Raw genomic sequence first — 23,792 nt, 5'->3', positions numbered from 1 at the left:
TTCTCCTGCTGCCCCCACAGGAAGGCAGGAGTAAGAGTGTGGATGCTGGAGTCCGAGCCAGCTGGCCCCACCTCTGACTACGCACGTGGCCTCTTAAGCCTCAGTTTCTCTATCTGGAGAACGGGGACGAGACTCCACAGCGGCAAGGACTGAACGACGACACACGTGAGGTGCTAAAGGGAACACGAGCCATGGGCTCAACCCGCAAATATCGTTCCTGTCAGATGAACAAACGGAGGCCCAGAGAGGGGAGTCGCCCAATGTGATCTCAAAAATCAGGGGTGCCAGGAGCAGACCCATGCTAGGGGCTACCAGCTGGACACCCATTCGTGGTGCCACATAGGAGACAGGCTGCGCCAGGAAAATATCATGACTTTATTTGCTACACTGACAGCGGCTCCGGGGGGGGCGGGGGGCTGTCGTCTACACAGGATGTCTGAAGTGGGGGGACAATATTATTTCTCCAGCTGAGGGCAGGGGGGCCGGGGCGGGCAGATGCGGGACAGGAGCAGGACATCTGCCAACCTCCGGGCGGTGGCTGTCTCTGGAGGTGGGTCCCAGTCGGTGGCTCAGAGGCAGGGAGATCGGGCGTCCGGGGTGGCCAGGCCGCGCTACCTCACGGGCCCGGTGGGCGGCGGCCAGGGCTGCTCGGCCAACTCCCGCTCCAGCTGCTTGAAGCGCTTCTTTGAGGCCTTTTTGGGCCGGAGCCGCCGCAGGCAGGCCGGGAGGCACTGGTCCAGCACACTCTGCGGAGGACGGGGAGGGCGCAGAGGGGCAGCTGTGACTGAGGCCACCCCCCAGGGCCCCTCTGTCCCCCAACCCAGGGCGAGCCCCACCTCCAGCACGAAGGCCGCCACAAAGTTAAAGGCCACCAGGCCCAGCAGCAGCAGCTTGAAGCAGGTGTCGGCGATGTTCCTCAGCGCCAGTGGGCCCTGCAGGAGGCCAGGGACCAGGAGGAGGCCCGCCAGGATGGAGCCCAGGAGCGCCAGGGCCAGCAGGAAGGGCACTGGGGGCGAGGGCGGCATGAGTCCAGGGGGGCCCCCCACGGGCGCCAGACCCCCCAGCCCGTCCCTCCCCCCGCACCCGGCCTGCCGGGCAGCAGCGGTACCGTTGGTGTAGAGAGGCCGGCGGAAGGGCGCCCCCTTGGACACGGCTGCGGCCAGGATGAGGTACTGGAAGCCAGACAGGGAGAAGACCACGGTGTTCTCATAGTTGGGCAGGTTGTCGGGCGCGGGCACGGTCTTGTTCAGAGGCACGAACCTGGCGGCACGAAGACCCGGGGTCGCGAACGGGCCTGCGGAGGGCAGGGGTGGGCTCCGCGGGCGGCCCCCGACTCACCAGGGTTGGGCCACGGTCAGGAAGTAGCCTCCCAGCTGCACGCCGGCCACCAGCACCACGTGCAGCAGGAGACTGCTCAGCACAGGGACGCTGAGCAGGGCCCCCGGGGGTCGTGCCCGCCCCAGCGCCAGCGCCGGCCCCGTGCGGCTCATGAGCACCGCCACCGTGGTGGTGATGACCAGGTCGATGGCCAGAAACTGCACGTCACCCAGGTTGGTGTTGATCTGCCGGCAGGGGAGGGAGGGCAGAGGGCGGATGGCAGGGGGCACCTGGAGGGCCCTCAGGAGGTGGCGGGAGGGGGGAGGTGTGGCTCTTGCCCTGCGGCCTGAGGGTGGGGGCAGCAGCCTCCTAGCTCTGGGGAACTCCCAGTCTGATGGGGAAGCCGCTGCCCTGCCTTCAGGGTGTCCCTCCTCCAGTCTGAGGGAGGAGGCCTGAAAGTGATGGGGTGGCTTCCTCCTGCCCACAGGAAGCTCCCAGGCTGGGGGGCGCTTAGCCCCCGCCAAACCCCTCGGTCGCCAGAAGACACCACGGTTCTCGGTGGATGCAGGGACAGATACTAGCATGAGATCGGCGCTGCCCCACTGTGTCGCCTGGCTTCCCGGGGGGGCGGGGGGAGAAGGCGCATGTGCTCAGAGCGGAGCCAGGGAGGTGCCCTCTAAACTGCTGTGACATGGCCAAGGTCTGAGCCAGGCGAGCAGGGCAATGGGTGCATCCTGTCTCCGGCCCTGCGTGGGCTCTGCCTCAGTCTCCCCTGCAGACGGGAGCTCCCGGAGGACAGGGACATGTTAGCACAGGACAGCTGCCCCACTTCTGAGGACCTACTGTGTGCATGAGGCACTGTGCTCGGCGCCTCGCCACCCGAGGTTCAGGAGTCGCCCAAGCCACCCGGCTAGAAAGCGGCAGGGTGGGGTCTGAGGCCACGCCATGCATCTCAGAACCCGCTGGGCTGAGGCCACGCTGCTGAGCATCCCGGCTCTGGGCCTGCTCCCGGCAGCGGGCTCTGGCCCACTCACCGTGTAGAGGATCAGGACGGAGATGAACTGGGTCAGGCTGTACAGAGCCATGTACTTGAAGACGCTGAACGAGGTGTCGAGGGAACACCGGCCTTCCCTGGGAGCAGGGTAGGGGCGTTACGGGTGCCCAGGCTGGCTGGCGGGCCCTGAGGGGTGCCCCTCCGGCCCCTGCCCGCCTCACCTGATGACCATGGGCACACACTCGATGCTGGCCGTGCTGGAGGTGAAGGGCGAGACCACCGAGGCCTCAGCCTGGGAGAGCGAGATGCCCACGTCGGCTGCCTTCAGGGCCCCGCAGTCATTGGCGCCGTCCCCGCACATGCCCACGCAGTACCTGCACAGAGGGGGCCTGGCTGGAGCCCGTGAGGCGCCTCCCGTCTGTGCAGCCACCCCTCTGCCCGCATGTGGGAAGGGCTGGGGCCCTGCTGGCCTTTGTGCCTGGGACATCCCGGGTGCTCAGTAAACTGAGGCAATGACTACTTTTGGTGTGAGGGACCCAGAAGAGCCTGTCTGGGTTCTCCCAGAAGGTGATGATGACTCCTAACGCCTGCCGGGGGAGGGGGGGGGGCGGGGGGCTCATGCACCATGATGCCACGCACCGCAGCCGCCGCCAGGGATTGGCTTGCCCCCTGCAGGTCCTTCGCCTGCTACTCACTGGAGCTTCTGGAGCTCACAAACCAGCTCTGTCTTCTGCTCGGGAGCCATGCGGGCAAAGACAGTGCCCTGGACCAGGATCTGAGAGCACAGGGAGACAGGGGAGACTGAGGCAGTGGCAGGGTCGGGGCAGGAGAGCCACGAGGAGGGAGCGGGGCGCGGGGGCGGCTTCGAGCCACCAGAGGGGCTCAGGGGCAGCCCTACCTTGGGCAGCAGCTTGGGGAAGTGCTTCATAAGGACACCAAAGGTGGACCCGCTGAGGGCCAGGTGGCTGGATCGGGGGTCTGGCTCCATGGTGTAGCTTGCGGCCTGGTCGGGATCCTGGGGGCCCGGGAAGCTCAGCTCAGCTTCCCCTGCCCACCCCCGAGAGAGCTGGGGCCTGGGTCAGGTGACACAGGGCGGGGTCATCAGTGGGGTTCGCGGCTGGAGCCCCCCGGTTCAGCCTCACCTTAGCCCCGTTCACGGCTGCGGGGGATTCCAACGGCAGGAGCTCGAGGGAGGCAGGCTGGCCCCGCTCAGGGGGGGTGGCGTGGATGATGACCAGACGCTCCTGGGGGCCCACCATGCCGCAGCCCTGGGCCACGGTGACTGCCGTCTGCAGGTTGTCCCCTAGGAATGTGGGGGCAAGGTGAGAGCCCAGCGGCGGCCCGGGGGGCCACCCTCACAGATGAGACAGAGGCCAGACGCGGTCTGTGTGCCGCGCCTGGTGGGGTGAGCTCAGGCAGGTTCATCAAGGTCTCTGAGCCCCGCCTTCCTCACCTATGAAACCTATGAAGGTCTTAGGGGACAGTGGGGACCTGGGCCAATGTCCCACACATACCACTTAGTGGTATGGACTTCGCTGGGAAGGGTGTGTGCGTGTGTGCGTCTGTGCACGCAGGGACGGGGAGGACGAGGAGGACACAGACCTACTGGGCCCCTCCGTGTTGCCCTGGCTAGAATCTTCTCTTGCTCCATGAAACTATCACCACTTTCCAGGGTGACATAATCCCCCATCTCCTCTAGGGGGAGCTGAAACGCGGAGAAGTGGCCCAGCGGGCACAGAGCCGGAACCCAGGCAGGTCAGCACCACCCGCGGGGCCTCTGGAGGTCGTTCTACTCCTCCGGGCCTCACCTTCCACCCTGGGCAAGTGGAAGGATGATTTCCACTTAGGAGGGACACTGTGAAGACCGAGAAACGTGTGAAAGGGGCCTGGCCTGAAGCAGGGGCCCGAAAAGAAGGGGTGCTGCGTGCCCTTCCCTCTGCCCTCCTGACCCCGGCCCCGTGGCCAGGGGCACCTGTCACCATGACGGTGCGGATGCGGGTCCTCCGCAGAGCCTGGATGACCGGTGTGGTCTGGGGCTTCAGCAGGTTCCTCATGACCAGCAGCCCCAGGAGGGTCAGCTCCCGCTCCACGGCATCCCTGGAGGGTGGGCAGACCGGGTCAGAGGGCATGCAGCGGCCAAGGCCCACCCCCCCAGCCACGGCAAGGACATCTGCCCGGGGCTCTGCCTGCAGAGGGCCCGAGGCACAGTCCCAGGGGGTGGGGCAGGGCCAGCCCACCTGCTCAGCTGCTGAGCGGCCTCCAGGCTGGGCACGATGGGCAGCGGCTTGCTGGCAAGGGCCACGACGCGGTAGCCGGCGGCCGTGTAGCTCTGCAGCATCTGGGCGAAGTCTGCAGGCACTGCCAGGGAGAGGCAAGGGGTCGCTGGGACGAGGGGGTGGGAGGCTGGGGGCCCACCCCCATCTGGGCCGCGGCCCCCCCATCCACCTGTCTCCGGGTTGCAGAGGCCTGCCACCAGCTCCGGGGAGCCCTTGACGTAGGCCTCCGGCTGAGCAGCTCCCGGCCACGCCACCACCACGTTCATGCGCTGCAGGGCTGACGAGAAGGGGAAGCGGTTGAGGATGCTCACGGGTACCGGGGGCTCCTCCTGCAGGGAGACGGAGGGGCAGCTGAAGGGCCGGCCTGTGGAGTCCCCCTCCCCAGCCACTGCTCCCCGGCCCCCGCCACTCACCCTGCCCTGCAGCTGGGCCTCCTGAAGCGGGGGTCTCATCACCGCCAAGACCTGGTCCCCGAACGCGGAGTCTGCAGCCGGCCCCTCCTCCAGGACCTGGGAGGCAGGCAGGGAAGGTTGGCCTCCGTCGGGCCGGGCACTGGCTTGGCCCCGGGCAGCCCATCCTCGGCCCCCGGAGGGAGGCGGCGGCAGAGGCAAGTTAGACTCGTGGAAGACTTCCTTCACGGGAGACCAGATGGAAGTCAAGAACATGGGCTTTGGAGTCGGATGGACCCAAGTCCAAACCCTGGCTTTGCCACTTACAAGTTGCAGGGTGACCTTGGACAAGTTATTCCAAATCTCCCTCGGCCTGGGCTTCCTCCCTGCGAGGCAGGTTTGGAAGCTTCCTTCCTGGGCTACAGGAGGAGCACGAGCCAAGGCCCGGGCCGCGGGGTGCTGGCACAAAGTGGGTGCTCGCACGTGGCCTCGGCCATTATTAATGATGGTGGCACAATGGATGCCACCCGAAGTCCTGGAATGAAGACCAGGCGGGGTTGGTTAGAGCCCAGCTGCCCAGAGGCAGGGGCTGACCTGCTCGGCCTCCTCACCCAGCCAGTAGATTCCACCATCTTGAGGTCCATGGGGTCGCCCACGGGGGTGTCCTGGAGCCGGCTGAGGGCATGGCAGGTGGCCAGCGCTCGGAGCAGGGGCCCCACGGGCAGGCGGCGGGGCTCTGGGACCAGAGGCAGGAACGCCTGCCCTTTTAGGGGCACCACACCCATCACATCCAAGCCGTCCTCCGTGAGGGTGCCCGTCTGCAGGGGGCAAGGGGCGGGCCAGTGATGAGTCCCGGGAGGAGCTGTGTGCGGCTGCGCTGGGCGCCCACACCCCGGGCCAGCGGGGGCCCCTGGGAATCCCGGGAGCCAGAGCAGGAGCCAGAGGCGGTCCCTCTGCCAGGGCCGCTCCCCCCAACCCCCGATTCCTCTGTCCGGCACCGCTGCCTCCAGGAAGTCTTCCTTCACCCTACGGCAGGTCAGGTGGCCCCTGCCTCGGGCTCCCACCCACGACCACTTTGCGACCCTATCACTTGTCGCGGGGCCAGGAAGAGGGCCTGGCCACACCCGGCGCACGGTGTGCGTGCTGAACGGGCGAGCGAGTGAGCGCCCGCGTTCCCCACGCTCGGATCCAGATGCCCAGGTACACGTCCGGCTCCTTTGCCAGCCTGGGGGCTCCGAGGACCCGATCAGGCCCCACTACTCAGTTTCAAGACTCACTGGGGCCCCCAGGGCCCTCAGAATAATTAACGTCCAACCTCGCCAATGGGGCTGCCCAGCCCCCCCGTCCCGCCCGAGTCCCCACTGTTCCCAGTGCCCAGGCACCCCGTCTGTTCCTCCGAGGAGCTGACTGCTCCCCGGCCCCCGCCTGCCCTGCCTCCCGTCTTCGGGTTCCCCCCATCATTGAGGTCAAAGAGGAGCATTCCCTGAGGGAATGACCCCCACGTCCCACCTATCACGTTACCCAGTTCAAGTCCTCCCCCAAAGCCATCACCACCTGCGGCTCTTTGTGGGCCCTGATCCGCTTATTCTTGGGGGGTGGGGGGGTCTCTGCTGGGTCTCGGCGCCAAGAGCAGCACCAGGGAACGACTAAGTGACCTCAGACGGTCTTGCCTGCCAGACTGGGAGCCGGGCGTGTGTGGGAGCTGGCCGGGGGGTGCGGGGTCTCTGGGCGTTTCCGGCCCCAGGACAGGACCTGGCACCAGGCAGCAGCCTGCGTTGCTGACTGAGGAATGCAGGCATGGAGGCCTGGCTGGGGCGCCCGCGGCCCCCGCCCCGCGGCCCCCACCTTGTCAAAACACACGAGCTGGAGCTTGCCCCCCAGATTGATGCGCAGCGGGTGGATGCAGAAGATGCCCTGGCTCCGCAGCCGGCTCTGGGCGTAGAGTGTGCACACGGTCATGGCAGCGGGCAGCGCGGGTGGCACCACCACCGTCACCAGGTCCAGAGCCCGGATCACGATCTCATTCAGAGGCACCTGGAGGGAGGCACCGTGACTCCAGGGGCCAGGCTGGCCCCGGGTCCCCGCCGGCCGCCCCTGCCCGGTCCCCGAGGCTCACCCGGTTGCGGTGGAGGATGAAGATGCTGTAGACGGTGCCGAGGAGAGCTGGGGAGACAGCAAGGGCTCAGCGGGATTTGGGATAGGGCTTGGGGGAGGGGGGCACAACAGAAGGCAGTGCAGGGGGTCACTCACCCAGGACAGAGAGAGCAGCCACAAACTTCATGCTGTGTTTGTAGAACTTGAAGTCGATGGGCCGGGGATGCAAGATGGAGCTCACCAGGCCCCCTTTTGCTGTGCAGAACCCTGGGAGCAGCCGGGGGGTGGGGGTGGCGAGGGTCAGGACAGGCCCTCCCGGCCCCTGCCTTCCCGCACCACACTGGGGGCTGTGAGACCTGCTGCTCCTGGGAGGAGGCATCACCCAGTGTGGGGTGACTCGTGACGGCCCACGGGTCTTGCCGGCCCTCATGGGGCTTAGCGAAAATGGAACGAGTGGACGGTATCTATGAAGTGGGCGGTTTCACTTTTTAAAAATCCGGATATGTGGCTCTTAGTGAAAAACTCAAGTCTGGTGACGCTAGGGCCCGTTCCCACGTGACAAGAGCCTGCCGGCGTCGTACAGGGCTGTTCCCTTCCTAAGGGGTGGGCTCCTGCTTGCTGGCCACAGCCCTGCGCACGTCAGCCGACCGCACGCATGCTGGAGGTGTGGGGGACTTGCCCAGGGTCCCCCAGTAGGACAGCGGCAGAGATGGCCCCTGCCCGACCCGGTGGCATGAGCCCAGCATCCCCTCCTGCCTCCCTGCTTCCCACCTGTCTGAGTCACCACTGCCAGGACGTGGGGTCCGACGAACGCCCGGGCCTGCAGGACGAGGGTCCCACAGAAGAGTGTGTGGCGCCGGTGGGTCTCTGGGCAGTAGGACACAGGTCCCTCCGGCAGGGCCGTCTTTAGAACCGGAACGCTCTCCCCTGGGAGGGATGGGGCAGGAGGCCTGTGAGGGGTCTCCATGCCACTCCTTCCCACCACCAACCCAAGAATCAAGCACAGAATCGTTTCATAAGCCCTCAGGTCCCACTTAATTCTTACAACCATACATGCAGGCATCATTGCCCCCATTTCACAGAGTGGGACACTGAGACTCAAGACAAAGGCCATAAAGAGGCAGCCAGACAATCCCGGAAGGATGGGTGCCAGCCAGGGACCAGGAATGTGTGCACATGGATACAGCGGGGCGGGGAGACGTTTGGACTCTTGGAACTATTCTGTAACGAGCTGCATCACTTTTATGACTCAAACCAACACACCGCAGGGGGGTGGGGGCGCTTCTACCCTAGGACGCTGCCTGGAGGAGTGGCCGCGGGGTGCAGGGTTAGCAACCCAGGATTGTCACTCGAGAGCAGAAGGGAAATAGAAACACCAGGGGCAGAGGGCCCAGTGGGCAGGGAGGCCAGGGGCTAGGGGGCCGGGGGTAGGGAGGCAGGGGGCTGGGAGACCAGGGGCTGGGAGGCTGGGGGTAGGGAGGCAGGCGGCAGGGAGGCTGGGGGCTGGGAGGCGGGGGGCTGGGAGACCGGGGGCTGGGAGGCTGGGGGTAGGGAGGCTGGGGGCTGGGAGACCGGGAGCTGGGAGGCTGGGGGCTGGGAGGCGGGTGGCAGGGAAGCCAGGGGCAGGGAGGCGGGCGGCAGGGAGGCCAGGGGCTGGGAGGCTCGGGGCAAAGGGCCAGGGGTAGGGATGCCAGGGGCTGGGAGACCAGGGGCTGGGAGGCTGGGGGCTGGGAGACCAGTGGCTGGGAGGCTGGGGGCTGGGAGACCAGGGGTGGGAGACCGGGGGCTGGGAGGCCAGGGTCTGGGAGACCAGGGGCTGAGAGGCTAGGGGTAGGGAGGCCAGGGGCTGGGAGGCCAGGGGTAGGGAGGCTGGGGGCTGGGAGGCGGGCGGCAGGGAAGCCAGGGGCAGGCAGGCGGGCGGCAGGGAGGCCGGGAGCTGGGAGGCTGGGGGCTGGGAGACCAGGAGCAGTGGGCCGGGAGCAGGGAGGCCAGGGGCAAAGGGCCAGGGGTAGGGAGGCCAGGGGCTAGGAGGCCAGGGGCTGGGAGACCAGGGGCTGAGAGGCTAGGGGTAGGGAGGCCGGGGGCTGGGAGGCTGGGGGCTGGGAGACCAGGAGCAGTGGGCCGGGAGCAGGGAGGCCAGGGGCAAAGGGCCAGGGGTAGGGAGGCCAGGGGCTAGGAGGCCAGGGGCTGGGAGACCAGGGGCTGAGAGGCTAGGGGTAGGGAGGCCAGGGGCTGGGAGGCTGCGGGCAGAGGGTCAGGGGTAGGGAGGCCGAGGGCAGGGAGGGCGGGGGCAGAGGCCAGGGGCTGGGGCTGACCTGTCAGGGAGCTCTCGTTGACCACGCACTCGCCAGCCACCAGGGCCGCGTCGCAGGGCACCAGCCCGCCTTCCCGGGGCAGCACCAGGCAGTCTCCGGGCACCAGCTCGCTGGAGTCCACCCATTCCTCCTCTGCAGGCAAGCGGGGGCCTCAGCGTGGCCCGGGCCCAACCCCCGCCCCAGAGCCTCCCCCCCCCCCCCGAGCTCTCACCTCCCCCGGGCCGGCACACGCACACCCTCGAGGACAGCTGCACCATGTCCCTCAGAGTCTGGCTTTGCTGTGGGCAGGGGGCACATGGGGAGTGGGTGGGGGCGGCCCCCCGTGGGGACCTGCCCGCCCCGGCCATCCCCCTCACGCACCCACCTTTCTGGTCTTGTAGAGCGACAGGCAGATGGAGGCGGTAGAGATGAGGAAGATGCACAGGGCGTACGAGTAGTAGCGGTCGGCCAGCCACAGCCCGATGCTGAAGGCCTGGAACCCATAGTAGGGGTTCAGTGCCTGGGGAGGGGCGGGGAAGCAGCATCAGGGCTCGTGTCCCCGGGGGGCCGGCCCGTGGCCCCGCTCAGCGCCCCCAAAGGCCCCGGGGCCCTTAGCTTCTCTGCTCTGAAGAGGACACAGACACTGAGATGCCAGCCAGGCCCCTGCTAAGCCCGTCATCTAAGTGTCATCCAGTGGTGGTGACAATTCCACACTCCATTTGCAGATGAGGGAACCGAGGCACAGAAGGGTCAGGTCACTGGCCCTGAACCACGCGGCCCCCATGTGGCTGCCCGGGGTGTACACGAGCCCGACTCCAGGAGCCAGTGTGACTTTCGTGGGCGTCCGCCGCTGGCTCAGAAGGCCGGGAGGTTCTGTGTCCTCCGGGGCGTCCGGCTCACGGCTCCCCACTGTCCCCTAGGCCACGTCACCTCTCTGAAGCTTAGGTCCTTGGTGTGTGAACTGTGTCCCTACTCATGCAGCTGCCAGAGGGTGAAGGTGGCTTAGGTGCAGCAAGGCCAGGAAAGGCCGGGGCTGTGTGGCCTCGTCTCCCGGCCTCTACTCCCAGCCCCAGCCTGGACCACAGCCTCCAATTCCTCGCCCTGAGCTGACGGGGCTGGCTCTGAGGTGACTCTCCCCTACGGAGGAGGGGACAGCTGCTCCGGCCTGCCACTGGCAAGTGGCCCTAAAAGGGCAAGCCCCCAGCCAGGGCCACACCACCAATCGAAGCCAGAGCCGGGGTGCAGCCCAGGGACAGTCCTACCTCGTCCACCAGCAGCTGGGGATAGGACTTGACCGGCACGCTGATGACATTGGGGCCATAGATGGTCTTCCTGTAAGAGAAGTGGCCGGGCCAAAAGATGGAGGGGGCAGTGGCGGCCGGACCTTCCAAGGGCGACAGAGCTCATCTTACAGCCAGGGAAACCAAGGCCCAGAGAAGGCAGGTGACCAGAAGGCCATGCTCAGGGGGGCAAGACAGGGGTCCCCAGGGCGCAGGGCACCCCTGGTCCGGGGCAGCACACCCACCTCACGGCTTGGTCCTGGAGGCTGAGGCCGGAGCAGGAGCGGTGGACGTCCTCGCAGGTGCGGCCGTTGTCCAGCAGGCTGGGGGGAGGGGGGGGAGGCGGGGAACACATGTGGGCGATGGGGCCTGGGCACCGCCTCCCCTACCTATGGGACTCGGGGCTCCAGGCCCCTCCTGGCCCCCTGAGCTCCTGGGAGGAGGCAGCTCTCTAACTCTGGGCCTAACTTCCTCCAGTTCCCCTGGTCGGGCCCCAAACCAGGAAGAACAGTGAGGGATGATGATTAACAGTTAAGAGCGACAAGAATCCCTATTATTTAGCGACAGGCGTGTTCTTCACGACGATGCCTTCCCTAAGTGACTTAACCTCTCTGCGCCTGTCTTCTCATCGGCAGGACGGGGATGGTGACAGCACCTGCCACACAGGGCCACGGCAGATAAACGAGAAGCCATGTAACGCGCGTGGCTAGTGCCTGGCACCTACCACGTGACAGACCCGTCAGCGATTCGTGCTGTGCTTCTCTACGTGGCAGAGGCTGGTGCCACCTCCACGTCCCCCGGGCACTCACCTCTGCAGACGCAGCTCACAGTTACTGAGCACTTAGTAGGTGGCGGGGGGCGGGGGGGACGAGACCCCAATCGGATGATCCGAGTCCAGAGCCTAAGGTCTGATTCAGTGTTGCCACCTTGGCCTGAGGCTGAGCCAACCTTTACACGAAGCTTATGTACTTGCCCCTCAAAATAACCCTGGGAGGCCTCTGCTAGGGATTCTCTTTCTGCCCGGGGTACAGACAGGGACTCCGAGGCCGGGGAGGCTCAGCAACTTGCTCACGTCGCCGGGGTCTGAGGTGCGCAGCCCAGGGTGGAGTCCACGCGGGGCCACGTCATGCCACCTCTCGGCCCAACCCAGCAGGAGCGCGCGGTGCCGGCCTGAGCCCTACCTGGCTTGGCAGAAGGCCTGCTGGCTCTCGATCCAGACGTAGCGCTGGCCCCGGAAGAGGTAGTATCGCAGCATACGCTGCTGGGTGGGAGAGAGAAGAGGCTGGAGACAGCTTGGGGGTGGGGTGCAGGGGCAGAGGCCAGTGTTGCGGGAAAGAGGCAGGGAGGCCTGGAGGTGCCGAGGTGCTCGGCCCAGCAGCCCGGACATTGGGGCAAAGGAACCAGAGGTGCGTGGGGAACGGGGACTCCAACCCTCCCATTGTGCAGAACGTGGCACTGAGGCCCAGGGAGGGTTAAGGGCTCGTGGGGAAGCCAGCTGTGCACTCACGGCCTCTTCGTTCTTGCAGAACTGGGCGGTGTCCTTCCACGCACCCTCTGGGACGGCCCCCACGGCCGCCTGGCTCCGGCCGTCCTCCGCCTGGCCCCGGGCCGGCAGCTCCAGGCTGGGAGTGGGCAGGGGTTACCGTGGAGCCCTGGGAACTGGGCCAGCACCTCCCCATCCCATGCAGCCACAGTCCCTCCCTGGCAGGGAGCCGGGGCTTCTGGGCAGGGTGACGGGGCCACCTCACCTGCCCTCACCGATGGCCTCGGTCTGCACCTGCACAGTGTAGAGCTGCCAGGAATTATCCTGGAACACAGAGGTGGGGGCTTGATACCAGAAGACACTGGTCCCCTCCCAGGTGCACCCTGCCGCCCGGCAGCCCCCGCTGGACAAAACAGGGACCAAGGACATACATGATGCCCTGGGGAGCCACCCAACTGCCCCTCCCGCCCATTGCTCCGATGGGAAAGCAAAGGCCGAGAGAGGACAACTGTGCGCGGTCCCACAGGAGGTGAGCGGCCAGATGGGGCTGAGACCCCCTCCCCTGCGCCCCCCTCGCCAGCTGCCTCACCTCTTTGTCTCTTATTTCGATGACGAGTGTTTCTGCGTGGGCCAGGTTGCAGGGCCGGAGCCGCAGCCGCACCCCCCACACCGGCTTCCAGCGGAAGAGCAGCAAAGGGATCCCTGCCATCATCCAGACCACGATGTGATAGCCGATGACCCTCCATGGACTGCCACAGTAGCCGCTGAGCCTCTGCGGACGGACGGACGGACAGGCCGGGTGGGCGCGGGGCGGGGGCGCGCCTGGAGCCTCCCCTGCCCACCCCGCCACCTACCACGGATGAAACTGAGGAGCTGAGGGGATCTACAGATGTCTCTATCGTCAGGGTCCCATAGCCGGCGGGCGTGCTGCCCACGAGAGGGCTGCTGTCTGCGGGTGCAAGGGAGACAGGTCATGGGGGCTCCTCCCTCTCTTATACCTTAAAATAAAATTAGCATCGTCATTTGGTGGCCCCACGTGGGAGCTGCTGAGGTCAGAGAGGAGCCGGAGGGGCAGTTCTCCTGGACAGCTGCCGTCCTGACTGCTCCAACCCATCTGTCACACCTCGGGGATACACGGTCCCCACTGCACCTGCCATTCCTCAGGTACAGAGCCCTTTGTTAAAACTGACGTACGGGGCGCCTGGGGGGCTCAGCGGGTTGAGCATCTGACTCTTGAATTCCGCTCGGGTCATGATCTCAGAGTGGGGTCGAGCCATGTCGGACTCCATGCTGGGAGTGGAACCTGCTTGGGACTTGCTCTCTCCCTCTGCACCCCCTCCCACTCACCCCCTGCATCCTCTCTCTTTTTAAACGTTTTATTTATTTATTCATGAGACACAGAGAGGGAGGCAAAGACACAGGCAGAGGGAGAAGCAGGCTCCCTGCGGGAAGCCCGATGCGGGACTCGATCCCCGGACCCCAGGATCACGCCCTGGGCCAAAGGCAGGTGCTCCACCACTGAGCCACCCAGGCGCCCCTCTTTCTCTCTTAAATAAACAAAAAACCCTGAAACGTTTCCAGAGGTTGGCAGCAGTGTTCCACTGATGGGGTTTCACATAGTTACTAGAATAAAGCTTTTGAGAACCAGCTTGCTGAGACCAAGGACCAGCACGGAGGGGCGGATGGGAGCGGGTTGGACACACGTCCTGGAAAAATGCAGCAGCAGGTGGCACAGATCCTTGTGGTGCTTTGGGTCCTTGGCCTGAAAAGCGGAAGGTGTCAGAACCAGGACCAAAGGCAGTCAAATCTTTAGACGCTGAGCAGCACAGGAAAGGGATGATAAGGTTATTCAAGACAACTGTATTTGCAGCTGCGTGAGACGAAGGTTCTAGCATGAACCGAAGTGGCACCTGCTGGTGAGTGAGGCCCCTGGGGTCATGGCCGTGATGGGGCCCAGCCGCCTCGGGACCCGGGTGCCCTCAAGAGTCCTGGCAGTGCCTGATCCTGGAGACGCTGAAGACGCCAGCCTGCTGCTGGAGCTGCGCGTCAGGGGGGTCTGGGGCCAGGAACGCGGCGCTCAGGTGTGATTACGGGCTTACAGTGGGAGACAAACACCACGGGGATGAGGCAAGCGGGGAGATAACGGGTTATTTTAAGTGCAAAAGCACAACCTTTGTATTTCTGCTAATGCTGGCACCTGGCAGGGCCAATGAAAGACTTGAAGTGAAAAGAAAACAAAGCATCGCTATTTTATGAACTGGTTCGACAGACCCAATGGCTCAAGTCTTCGCGGGCCTGTTATGTGACTGTCCTGCTGGCTCATTCCAGTCTGGTTTCCTCGTGCGTCTGGTTATCCCTGGCTGGGTGCAGGCCCAGGATCGGGGCCCAGGGCCTGGTGAGCGCCCCGAGCTTCCGCAGCCCTGTGGAATAGCCCCAAGCTACTCGCTCCCTGGGAACCATGTGTCCCCCTTTTGCATCCAGTCCCCACCCGGAGGGCAGAGGTCAGGGCTGCTTATCCCTGTTCAACTCCCGTGCCCAGCAGAGTCCTGGCGGCGAGGGGATGCTGAGAGGTCGGGTCTGGACTTTATGGCAGGCAGGAAAGGGGCCCCCACTCTGAAGGTGGGAGTGGGGGGGGCGCAGAGAGGAGGGGTGAGGGAGGACAGAAGCTGCTACGTCCCAGCTGAGCACCAGCTTACTCAACCCTCTGCGGGGAAGGGCTGACTATCGCTCCCGTTTTACAGACGAGAAAACTGAGGTCAGAGACCAGCACTAGGAGGCTCTACTGCAGAAATCCTGTTCTTCCTGTCTCCCCTCCTGCAGAGCCGTGGTCCTGGCGGGGCAGGCGGCCGGCGGGTGTCCCAGGGCTGCAGAGGGCCTGGGCTCGCCGCCCCCACCGCTGGGCCGCCTGTGGGGCTGAGACACGCAGGGGCCCCTCTGGCAGCAGCGCTGGGCACCCACGGGGTTCGCTCAGAGGGATGGCACACAGCAGGCCAGGTGGGGGCGGCCTGCGGATTTTCTGAGCTCCTGCCCCTTCCCCACCGCAGCCAGTTTCCACCCACAAGCCCCGAGGGTCCCAGGCCACTGTCACAACATCCCCAGGCCCTCAGCTGCTCCGTCCCCAGACACCTGGGCTTCTGCAGCTTTCAGAGCAGCCAACGCTTCCAAGAGCCCACCGTGTGCGACATCTGCTCCTGGCCCGTTTTACCACCGTTAACACAAGAACCCTGCGGCGGGAGCTCAATTGTTATCCCCTTCTTAGGGGAGAAAATGAGGCTCAGAGAGGTTAAGTAACTCGGCCAAGATCACGCAGCAAGTACCCGGCAGCGTCAGGGTGCGAGTCCGGGCAGGCTGACTCCGGGTGGGTGGTCTCCGTGGGCTGCACCACGCACGAGGCCCCGCCAGACCAGGCAGCCCGTGCTCTCCTACCCCAGCCCCACGGCCCTACGTATGGACGGTCGTGACAGTTACTATGGCCATGCCGGTAAGAGCAGCCAACAGCCCCGAAGCGCTTCCCAGGGGACGAGACCCACTGTATGCCTCCACGCAAATCCAGCCACACAGGGAGGTGGACTCCTTTTTCTCATTTTACCAACGAGGCTCAGAGGGACAAAGACCCCCCGCCACACACATATACACTGGTAAACGGTGGAACCAGGAAACTGGGGCTGGATCCTCGGCTTTCAGGGCCCAAGTGGGCACTTTCGGAGGCCAGGGCTTCCGGCCAGGCCTCCCCAGGCCTCTCTGAACTTCATGATTCAACAACCCAAGCCCCACCTCCAGCCAGGCCCTCCCTGTCCACTCGGCTGACTCAGAAAACAAACAGAGCCACCAGCTCCAGGAAGAGCAGGGCCTCAGGGGATGGACACGCACACGCACACACAGCCTGCAGCCCTCAACCGTGGGGGGTCTCCAGCCAGCAGCAGAGGCTCAGAGCTGGGGGGGCAGGAGGCCAGGTCAGCCTTCTCTGGGGCTCAGAGACCCTGCCCCAGCTCTCCTGGGGCGGTCCGGTCCCTTTTACTCTCGGCGGGGGGGGGGGGGGGGGGGGGGCGGGGGCGGGGGGGGGGCAGCCCCGTCCACTTGAGTGAGGCTTGTCAGGAGAGCATTTCTTCCCCTTCCTGGCAGTGGCCTGCAGATGACACACAGCGGGGGGCCCCTCTGCTCGCTGCTGGAGCCTGGAAAGGGGTGATTCACTCTAGCCCCCTGCCTGGGGGGCAGAGGAGCAGGCCTCTGGGACAAGTGACACAGCCTGGCAAGCTGGGTTCTCAGGTCCTTGGCCACCAAAAAGCCACAGACCTCTCTTGCCCCACTTCAAAAGGCGGCGGTCCCAGTGGCCACTGGAGTCCCAGCTGTCTTTCTGCCAGAGTCCTTCACCTGCCGCAGAGGCCGGCTCCCTGAGTGGGGCACGGTGGGTCATGCTTCAGGCCTTAGGGCTGGTCCTGAATGTTTCCGTGGCACAAGGGGAAGAGCACCTCGGGGTTATGAGGGGTTGACATGAACTTCACGTACATTAACTCACGGATTCCTCACCACCATTCCACGAAGAGGGTACTACTTTTATCCCTATTTTACAGTTTAGGAAACGGAGGCCGGAGGAGGTGTAGCAGGTTGCCCAGGGGCCACAGAGCCAGTGAGTGGTGGCATCTGATCCAGGCGGTCTGGCTCCAGCGTCCACGCTCTTAACCACCGCACTCCCAACCTCAGGGCTTCTCCCTCAGAGCCCTGGGCTCTCCTAGAGGCAGGCTGTGTTTTGGGAGGCAAGTGCCTTAACCTTTCTGGGTCTTCATTTTCCCTCTCGAGGAGCGTAAGCCTGAGCAGCTGGCACATGAAAAAGTGTGAGCAGCAGCCGCCCCAGGGTGTCTGAAGTTCCTGAAGCGTGGGCATGTGTACACGGGCAGCTGCTGGCTTCCCTGCCAAGGAGGTGTGGCTCGTCTCTGACCCATTTCTCAGGCTCTCCTCCCACTTTCCCATCACCCTGTCTGAAGCCACAGCTGTGCCCCTGCTCCCCTGTGCACACTCAACGGCTTCTCCCCGGCGGGCTAGGGATGGGGAAGAAGCCTGCATGGCATGCTGGGCCACCCGGAGCGGGTCACTTCGCTGGTGCTAATCTGATTTCATCCTGCAACAGTCCTGCAATTTATCCCATTTTATAGGTGAGAAGACTGGGTTTTGCAGAGGCAGCTGGCCCCCTAAGGTGTCTAGCAGCTAGACACAGTCTGTGTTGCTCCAAAGTCCTCTCCACCTGCCTCCGTCATGCCCGCTGGCAGCCATCCTGCCATCAGGCTTGAACAGGGTATCCCCATCCTGCTCACAGCGCCGGGCATGGGGCTGGGACGCAGGAACCATTAACTGAATGAGCGAACCAGTACCCGTGTGGACATCTCGCTTCCATAACACAGCATGGAAGCAATGGCTCGGAGTCACTGACCCTGCCTCTGGGGCAGTCAGAGGCCAGGTTAGAGGGGCGAGCTCCTTCGTCAAGGGCCCCTGCCAGAGATCACCTTGTGTGACCCTGGTCTGCTTACTCCCCGCCTCCCACCACCTGGGGATCACAACAATGTTCCCTCTGGGGGGTTTGTCCTGGTGCCTAGCACACACCCCTCATTTCAGGAGCAGCAGAGTGCTCTCCCAAGTCCAGGAAGAAAAAGAGAGAGGCTTGACGGAGGAAGTCCCTTCTGCGGAAAACTCTAGTCTCCAGGCAAGGTCAAAGCCCAGGGCACTCTCTCCAGGGGGACACCTGTGAAAACACTCGGAAGTGCTTGTTTGTCTCTAGTTATGGTTCAGCCTCCCCAGGGATGGCCCAGGAAGGCCAGGGCAGTGTCTGATCTCTTCCAGTAATACCAGCTCGGGGTGGCCCCGAGCAGGCTGTGTGGGATGAGAATACTTTCCACGATGATCATATTGCTCTTCTGAATACCAGGGACTGATCTTCATGCATCGCCCTCAGAGGGAGGGTCTATTATCACCTCATTTTACAGAAGAGGAAACTGCGGAATGATGCTTCAGAGCACCTGGCCCAGAGTCATACAGCTGCAAAAGGGAGAAGCTGCAAAGGAGTGGGTCTGAATGAACACATTCATCTGGACTCATCCTCACGGCCACCCCAGGAAAAGTATGGATTTGGATCCCACTTAGCATGAGGCACAGAGAGGTTATTATGTCCACAGTCACACAGCTATGGGTGGTCAAGGCTAGACGTGAACCTACCCTGACTCCACGGCCCCGGGGCAATGCCACCAGCACAGGGGAGTGGAGGAGCTGGAGTCAAAGCCATCTGAGAACCTCTTGTTTCCTGCGGAAGCCCTGGCTTCCTGCTGATGACCTGGCAGGGGCCCAGACAACAGGGCTGCCTCCTCCCTTGCCTTGCTCCCCCCCTCCCCCTGCAGCCAGAAGCTCCTCTTCTCTGCCAGGCGAGAGGGGATGTGTGTGTGTGTGTGTGTGTGTGAGAAACAACCTGCTAGGAGTGCCCTGATCTTCAGCTCTGGAGTTCAGAGGGCGTCTTTCCTCAGCTTTCCGGCTCCTTCCCCGGTGGGGGGGGGGGGTGCACTCTGAGCTTCCAGTGGGGTGGGACGGGAGGTGGGAGATGACGGGGAGGGAGAGACCAGAACCGAGGGTGTGTGCAGCTGTCGAGGATGCTCAACCTTTGGTGGACCGTTTGCTGCGGTCTGGGGTCTGGGTGACTGACGCGGAGATGGGACCCTTCTGGAGAAGAGAGGTCTCCTGGCTCCCGTCAGAGCAGGGGGGACTTAGACTCCAAAAAGGGTGGGCTCGGGTCGCATGGTCTGGGATGGGTAACATGCAGGGTGTGGTCCTTGGACCTGGGTGTTGATGGGCTTCCTCGGGGGAGGGCCTGAGGTAGGGGATCAAGAGTGGCATTGGTGTCCGGGACACTGTGACCCTGAGATTCGAGAGCGCTGGCTTCTCCAACCTCATTCATTCATTCATTCATTCATCAGTCCATGCAACCAAGAGGAACAACCACCCGGAGGCCCCGGATGCAGCGGGTCTTCCCCTCCCTGGACATCTGTCGTTGCAGAGGGAGTGCAGAGGGAGTGGGGACCCCAGTCGGCCTCGGGCACAGCGCCCAGGGCTGCGGGAGGGCGGGCAGGGCTCGGCTCGGTGCGCCGCCACCGCCGGGCTCCGCGCCTGTCTGGGAAGGGCCAGGCGCCCACTCCCCACGACGGGGGCGGGGGGCAGGGGGCGTCCCCGGGGTCGCGCCCCTGAACCACGAGCCCGCGTGGGGGTGTCGCGCGGCGGCGCGTCGACGGGCGGCCCCGGGCCCGCGCCCGGTTCCGAGAGGCCCGAGCTGCGCACTCACCTGCGCTCATGCCGGCTCCGCGAGCTCATCGCCGGCCCCGACGCTGCGGCCCGTGGCCCCGGGCCCGGGCGTCGCGATGCCCCGCGGCGGGGGCGCGGGCGGGAGGCTGGGGGCGCGGGCGGCGGGCGGGCGGGGGCGCGGGCGCGGGCGGGGACGGGGCACCTGCAGCAGCTGGCGGCCGGCGCGGCTGGAAGGTGCCGCAGTCGGGTGCGCGCAGCCCGCCCGGCCCCGCCCACTGCGGCCCCACGTCCGCCCCGCGCGCGGGCTGCCGGGACTTGTAGTCCGAGCCGCCTGCGCCGCCGCAGAGGGGACCCTCCCCCCGCCCGCGACGGGCCGCCCGGGGTGCGGGGCGCCCGGGGACCGAGCCAGGCCTCAGACGCGAGAACACACACGCGCACGCGCACGCGCACACGCAGAGCCAGGGCTCTGCTTCAAGGGAACAGCGCAGCTCTGGCTCACCAGCCTCAGATACACACACAGGTGACACGTAGGGGCAGGGGGGTGACCCTCGGAAACACAGGCATGACCACTGACCGCCCCTTCCCGCCTCCGTGCACCGCACACAAGGGGTCAGCCCCAGCTGCCCGGCGTGCGGTGTGCCTCCGGGCTCTGCAGGCTGCACCAAGCTGACCTCCGTCTTTGCCAGGCTGTGTGACCTTGGGCAAGTCACCTCCCTCTCTGGGCCTCCTTTCAGCGATGCCCGCCTCAGAGAGTTGTGAGGCCCACAGGAGGGAAAACTTAAAACACTTGAGACTGGCGTGGCTTGGCCGATGTCAAAGAAGGAAGACAGGCCTGCCCAGAGACGCAGGGACTCAGACACGTGCGTGGACATGGGGAGACTCTGCGGCGATGCAGGGAGGCCTCTGAAATCCCGGAGAATAGCGGAGGTAGGGCCCAGACCCCAGGAGTCTCACATCATGACTGCAGATACACCTGCGCAGGTAGGACACATGGAGGCCCTGACGGGCACCGGACACCTCATACCCGTGTGCAGCATTTAGCACGCTTCCCCATCGCAACAGGTGAACACACAGTGTCCCCTGGCTCCAGTGGAGGTCGGTGGCCTCTGGACTAAGGACCTCCAAAGGCTGATGGTGAATCAGAGACCCCAGGGTCTGGGGTAAATCCAGGAAGAATCCTATTAGGATGCTATTAGGGCCACGACGGGACTGGCCCGATCCATGGTCCACCCAGTGTGATCTCTGGCATGCCAGGCTCTGTTCTGGAAGCTGAGAACATGACGGTGAATGGGACAGACCCGGGGAGCAGCCAAAGGCAGGCAGAGGAAAACCCTAACAATACTTGTCATGGAGGAATGCCTGGGGGGCTCAGCGGTTGAGCATCTGCCTTCGACCCAGGTCGGGGGATCGAGTCCCGCATCAGGCTTCCTGCAGGGAGCCTGCTTCTCCCTCTGCCTGTGTCTCTGCCTCCCTCTCTGGGTCTCCCATGAATAAATAAATAAAATCTAAAAAAAAAAAAAAAAAAAGACTTTTCATGGAAAGGGCAGGAAGGAGCCCGAGCTTCGATGTGGGGGTGCAGGGTAGACTTGAGGAAAGCAGGGAGGCCTCGACAGCATCTGATACCTGGCAAGAGCTCGATACACACATTGGCTAAGGGCGCAGGAGGGCCGTGCAGGTGCAGGCTCTGCTCTGCGCAGGTGCCGGAGTGGAACCAAGGATGCTGAGCGGTGGCGGGTGCGGCGGGGCGGACAATAGCGCCACTTGCGCAGCGCGGGCAGGCTGCTGGCAGAGCAGCCTGACCACCTGGGGGACGCGGCTGGCTTCACTCAGTTCAGCTGACAAGTCCCGTGTCATCTGCTGATGACATTTCCGGGGCAGGCAGGCTACTTCTCAGAGTCCCCACGTCCTCCCCCAGGGCTTAGCCCAGCTCCCCTTGCCGGAGGGACCCAGACCCCCACAACGGCTGGGTGCGGAGAGGTAGCCTGCTAGGGTGGCCTTGCCCAGAGGCGGTGTGGGACCGGCGCCGGGGCTGGGCTTTGCGACGTGCATCCGGCACTTTCTAGCTGTGTGACCTTAAAAGAGTCCCTTTCCCTCTCTGAGCCCCCGTCCTGGGCTGGAAATCGGCAGCTGTTCAGAGGGCGGAACGAGATAGCCGGTGCCTGGGAGAAGCCGGTTGCTTTCTTCAGCTTCTGGCGCTCGGCTGGAAGTTTCGTAAAATCATGGGGCTCAGGGACCCCCCTGCCAGATGGGTCCCCTCAGGCACGCTGCTCATACTGCTGGGCTTTGAAGCGGCCCCACTCTCTGAGCCCTCGCGAAGGAGATGCACCTGCTGCTCCGCCCAACGCCTGGCCAGGCAGGAGGCCAGAGGACGCTTCCTCCCAAACCACAGAGGATGTGGAAGGCGCTCCCGTCTGCTGGGGCTACCTTTGGGGGAAGTGGCTGTCACTGTGGTCCTCTGAGTGGTCTGTGGGTTGGGCTCCAGTCACCTGTGGGTCAGGACCCATCAAGGAACTTTCCTTAGAGGGTGGCTTCTTCTTTGCCTCCCCTCCCCCCTGCCCCAGGAGAAGGACATAAACTATGCCTGGTCCAAGAGGCAAAAGGATTGACAAGTCACTAGTGTGAACCAGTTTATTCTAGAGCATTAATTGCCTTACTTCTCAATTTCTCCAGTTTCACTAGAGTTTTGCTACGAAAGCGGATTTTCTCACCTAGTGACAAACCCCATGACAAGACGATGGCTGTCTAGACACATAAAGTGGGGTTTCAGCAATTTGCCTTGTAGTCTCCTGGGCAAGGAGGGGAAAGGTCGGAGAGAATTAGGGTGTTGGGCTCGGCCGGCGGTGCTCGGTCCCTGCACCGAGCGGTCAGTGTGACACGAGAAATGAGCGCTGGTGGTCCTGCCCAGGGAAACCATCCAATGAATGGCTCTGGTCAGGCCGATGAGAAATATCCCAGGTCGTCACCGAGGTGGTCCCTGTGGCATTGAGGGGACTTCCATGCCGTGGGGATTTGAGACAAAGCTCCTGGATTGCGTTTCTGGAGCATTTGCCCTACTGTAGGATAGATGCTTTCTCGTTTGTCTTTATTTTTTGAAAGTTAATATGTTAAGTATTTATTTTAAAATTTTTTCAGCTTTTGGGACCCCTGGGTGGCTCAGCGGTTGAGCATCTGCCTTCAGCCCAGGGCATGGCCCCGGGGTCCTGGGATCGAGTCCTGCATTGGGTTCCCCGCAGGGCACCTGCTTCTCCCTCTGCCTGTGTCTCTGCCTTTCTCTGTGTCTCTCATGAAAAAAATAAATAAAATCTTTAAACCAAAAATAAAAACAAAAAATTTTTAGTTTTTTTTTTTTTTTTTTTTTTTTTTTACGTATAAAGGATTCTCTTCCCTGACTTCACACATCTGTCACCTCACATATTTACTTTTTCTGGGGGTTAAGAACTCACATATTTCTCATTTGGACTCGAGCCACAATTCTGAGAGGTGAATGCCGTGAATTCCCATTTTATAGATCGGGAAACAGAGGCACAGAGATTCAAGTTGCCCAAAGACCAGGGAAGAAGGGATGGCTGGGTCCTGTCTTAGGGAAACTCGAGGAATTCCAGTTATGACCTTTGTGGATGAAGAAGGCACGTTGTCTGCACACGCTCTGGGCACAGAAGTGGCATCAAGGACAAAATACCGTCCTTCTCAGCTCAGGTCTGAAGTTCTTATTTGGAAAGCCTTTGGGACTGTTGAAATGGGACATTTGCCCGCAGCTCAGGGAAAGATGACGTAGGCAGTAAATGCGACTACAGGTGGATCACGTGTTCCCATGCGGCCCCGGTTTGAGCCGGGCAGAGTGGCTGCAGACACAGATCCGACAGGTGCACAGGCAGATTTCGGGGGCAGCTCCCGGGACCCTGCCTCCTCCCGGGGCGGGGGGGGGGGGGGAGGCGCAGAGCTGGTCTCCCTGAGCCATTGCCTTATTCGTGAGAAATCCTGTCTCTCCAGATCTAGGCAGGAGGGGCAAAGTCCAGTCATCCGTGAACCCAAGGACCGTGCCCTTCCCGGGGCTGACGGAAGCGGGTCGGTGCGACCGGCCGTGGAAGCGGCGGCCTGCGCTCTCCCTTCTCACTCCCCAACTTGGGCTCCGCCACCTGAGGGCGGGCCGGGGTACCGTGTGGTCTTACAGCTGGTGGGGGGGTGGAGAATTTGAGATGGTGACACCGCAGGGTGAAGATCCTGTTCTTTTTTTTTTTTTTTTTTTTTTTTAAGATCCTGTTCTAATTTCTAATAATTCATTGTTCTTTTTCAATTTTTTAAAAAGATTTTATTTATTCACACAGAGAGGCAGAGACACAGGCAGAGGGAGAGGCAGGCTCCCTGCGGGGAGCTTGGTGCAGGACTCGAT

At 63.6% G+C, this 23,792-nt stretch overlaps 1 protein-coding gene across 6 annotated transcripts; it reads right to left on the bottom strand.

Moving 5' to 3' along the window:
* Nucleotides 1-352: 352 nt before the first annotated feature.
* On the bottom strand, nt 353-19,562 carry ATP13A2 (ATPase cation transporting 13A2). 6 transcript variants are annotated; one of them, XM_072828136.1, is made up of 29 exons: nt 19,443-19,562; nt 12,982-13,076; nt 12,717-12,899; nt 12,393-12,451; nt 12,152-12,266; nt 11,826-11,905; nt 10,890-10,967; nt 10,627-10,696; nt 9,750-9,884; nt 9,597-9,663; nt 9,386-9,517; nt 7,842-7,997; nt 7,227-7,337; nt 7,093-7,139; nt 6,822-7,010; nt 5,588-5,794; nt 5,001-5,096; nt 4,757-4,916; nt 4,549-4,669; nt 4,284-4,408; nt 3,454-3,614; nt 3,210-3,326; nt 3,007-3,086; nt 2,533-2,685; nt 2,352-2,448; nt 1,339-1,562; nt 1,109-1,260; nt 837-1,006; nt 353-746 (listed from the first exon to the last, which is right to left on the bottom strand). In XM_072828136.1, the coding sequence occupies exons 1-29, from the start codon at nt 19,450-19,452 to the stop codon at nt 612-614; spliced, it is 3,525 nt and encodes a 1,174-aa protein (XP_072684237.1). In that variant the 5' UTR covers nt 19,453-19,562; the 3' UTR covers nt 353-611. The 6 variants fall into 6 exon arrangements, with proteins under 6 accessions (XP_072684237.1, XP_072684240.1, XP_072684239.1 ...); XM_072828139.1 differs by having other exon boundaries at nt 9,750-9,857; XM_072828138.1 differs by having other exon boundaries at nt 11,826-11,902.
* Nucleotides 19,563-23,792: the final 4,230 nt, after the last annotated feature.

This window comes from Canis lupus, chromosome 5 (genome assembly GCF_048164855.1).
Source record: "Canis lupus baileyi chromosome 5, mCanLup2.hap1, whole genome shotgun sequence".
NCBI classification, from domain to species: Eukaryota; Metazoa; Chordata; class Mammalia; order Carnivora; family Canidae; genus Canis; species Canis lupus.
Note: the sequence above shows the minus strand (reverse complement) of the source record. Positions and strands in the feature narration are given on the sequence as shown.

Coding starts and splice junctions, on each gene's coding strand:
- ATP13A2 (XM_072828136.1), bottom strand. Junction 9,885..10,626: donor CCCAGCTGCTGGTGGACGAG/GTAGGACTGTCC, acceptor GCCCCTCCCCAG/GCACTGAACCCCTACTATGG. Junction 4,670..4,756: donor CCTCTGCAACCCGGAGACAG/GTGGATGGGGGG, acceptor TCTCCCTGGCAG/TGCCTGCAGACTTCGCCCAG.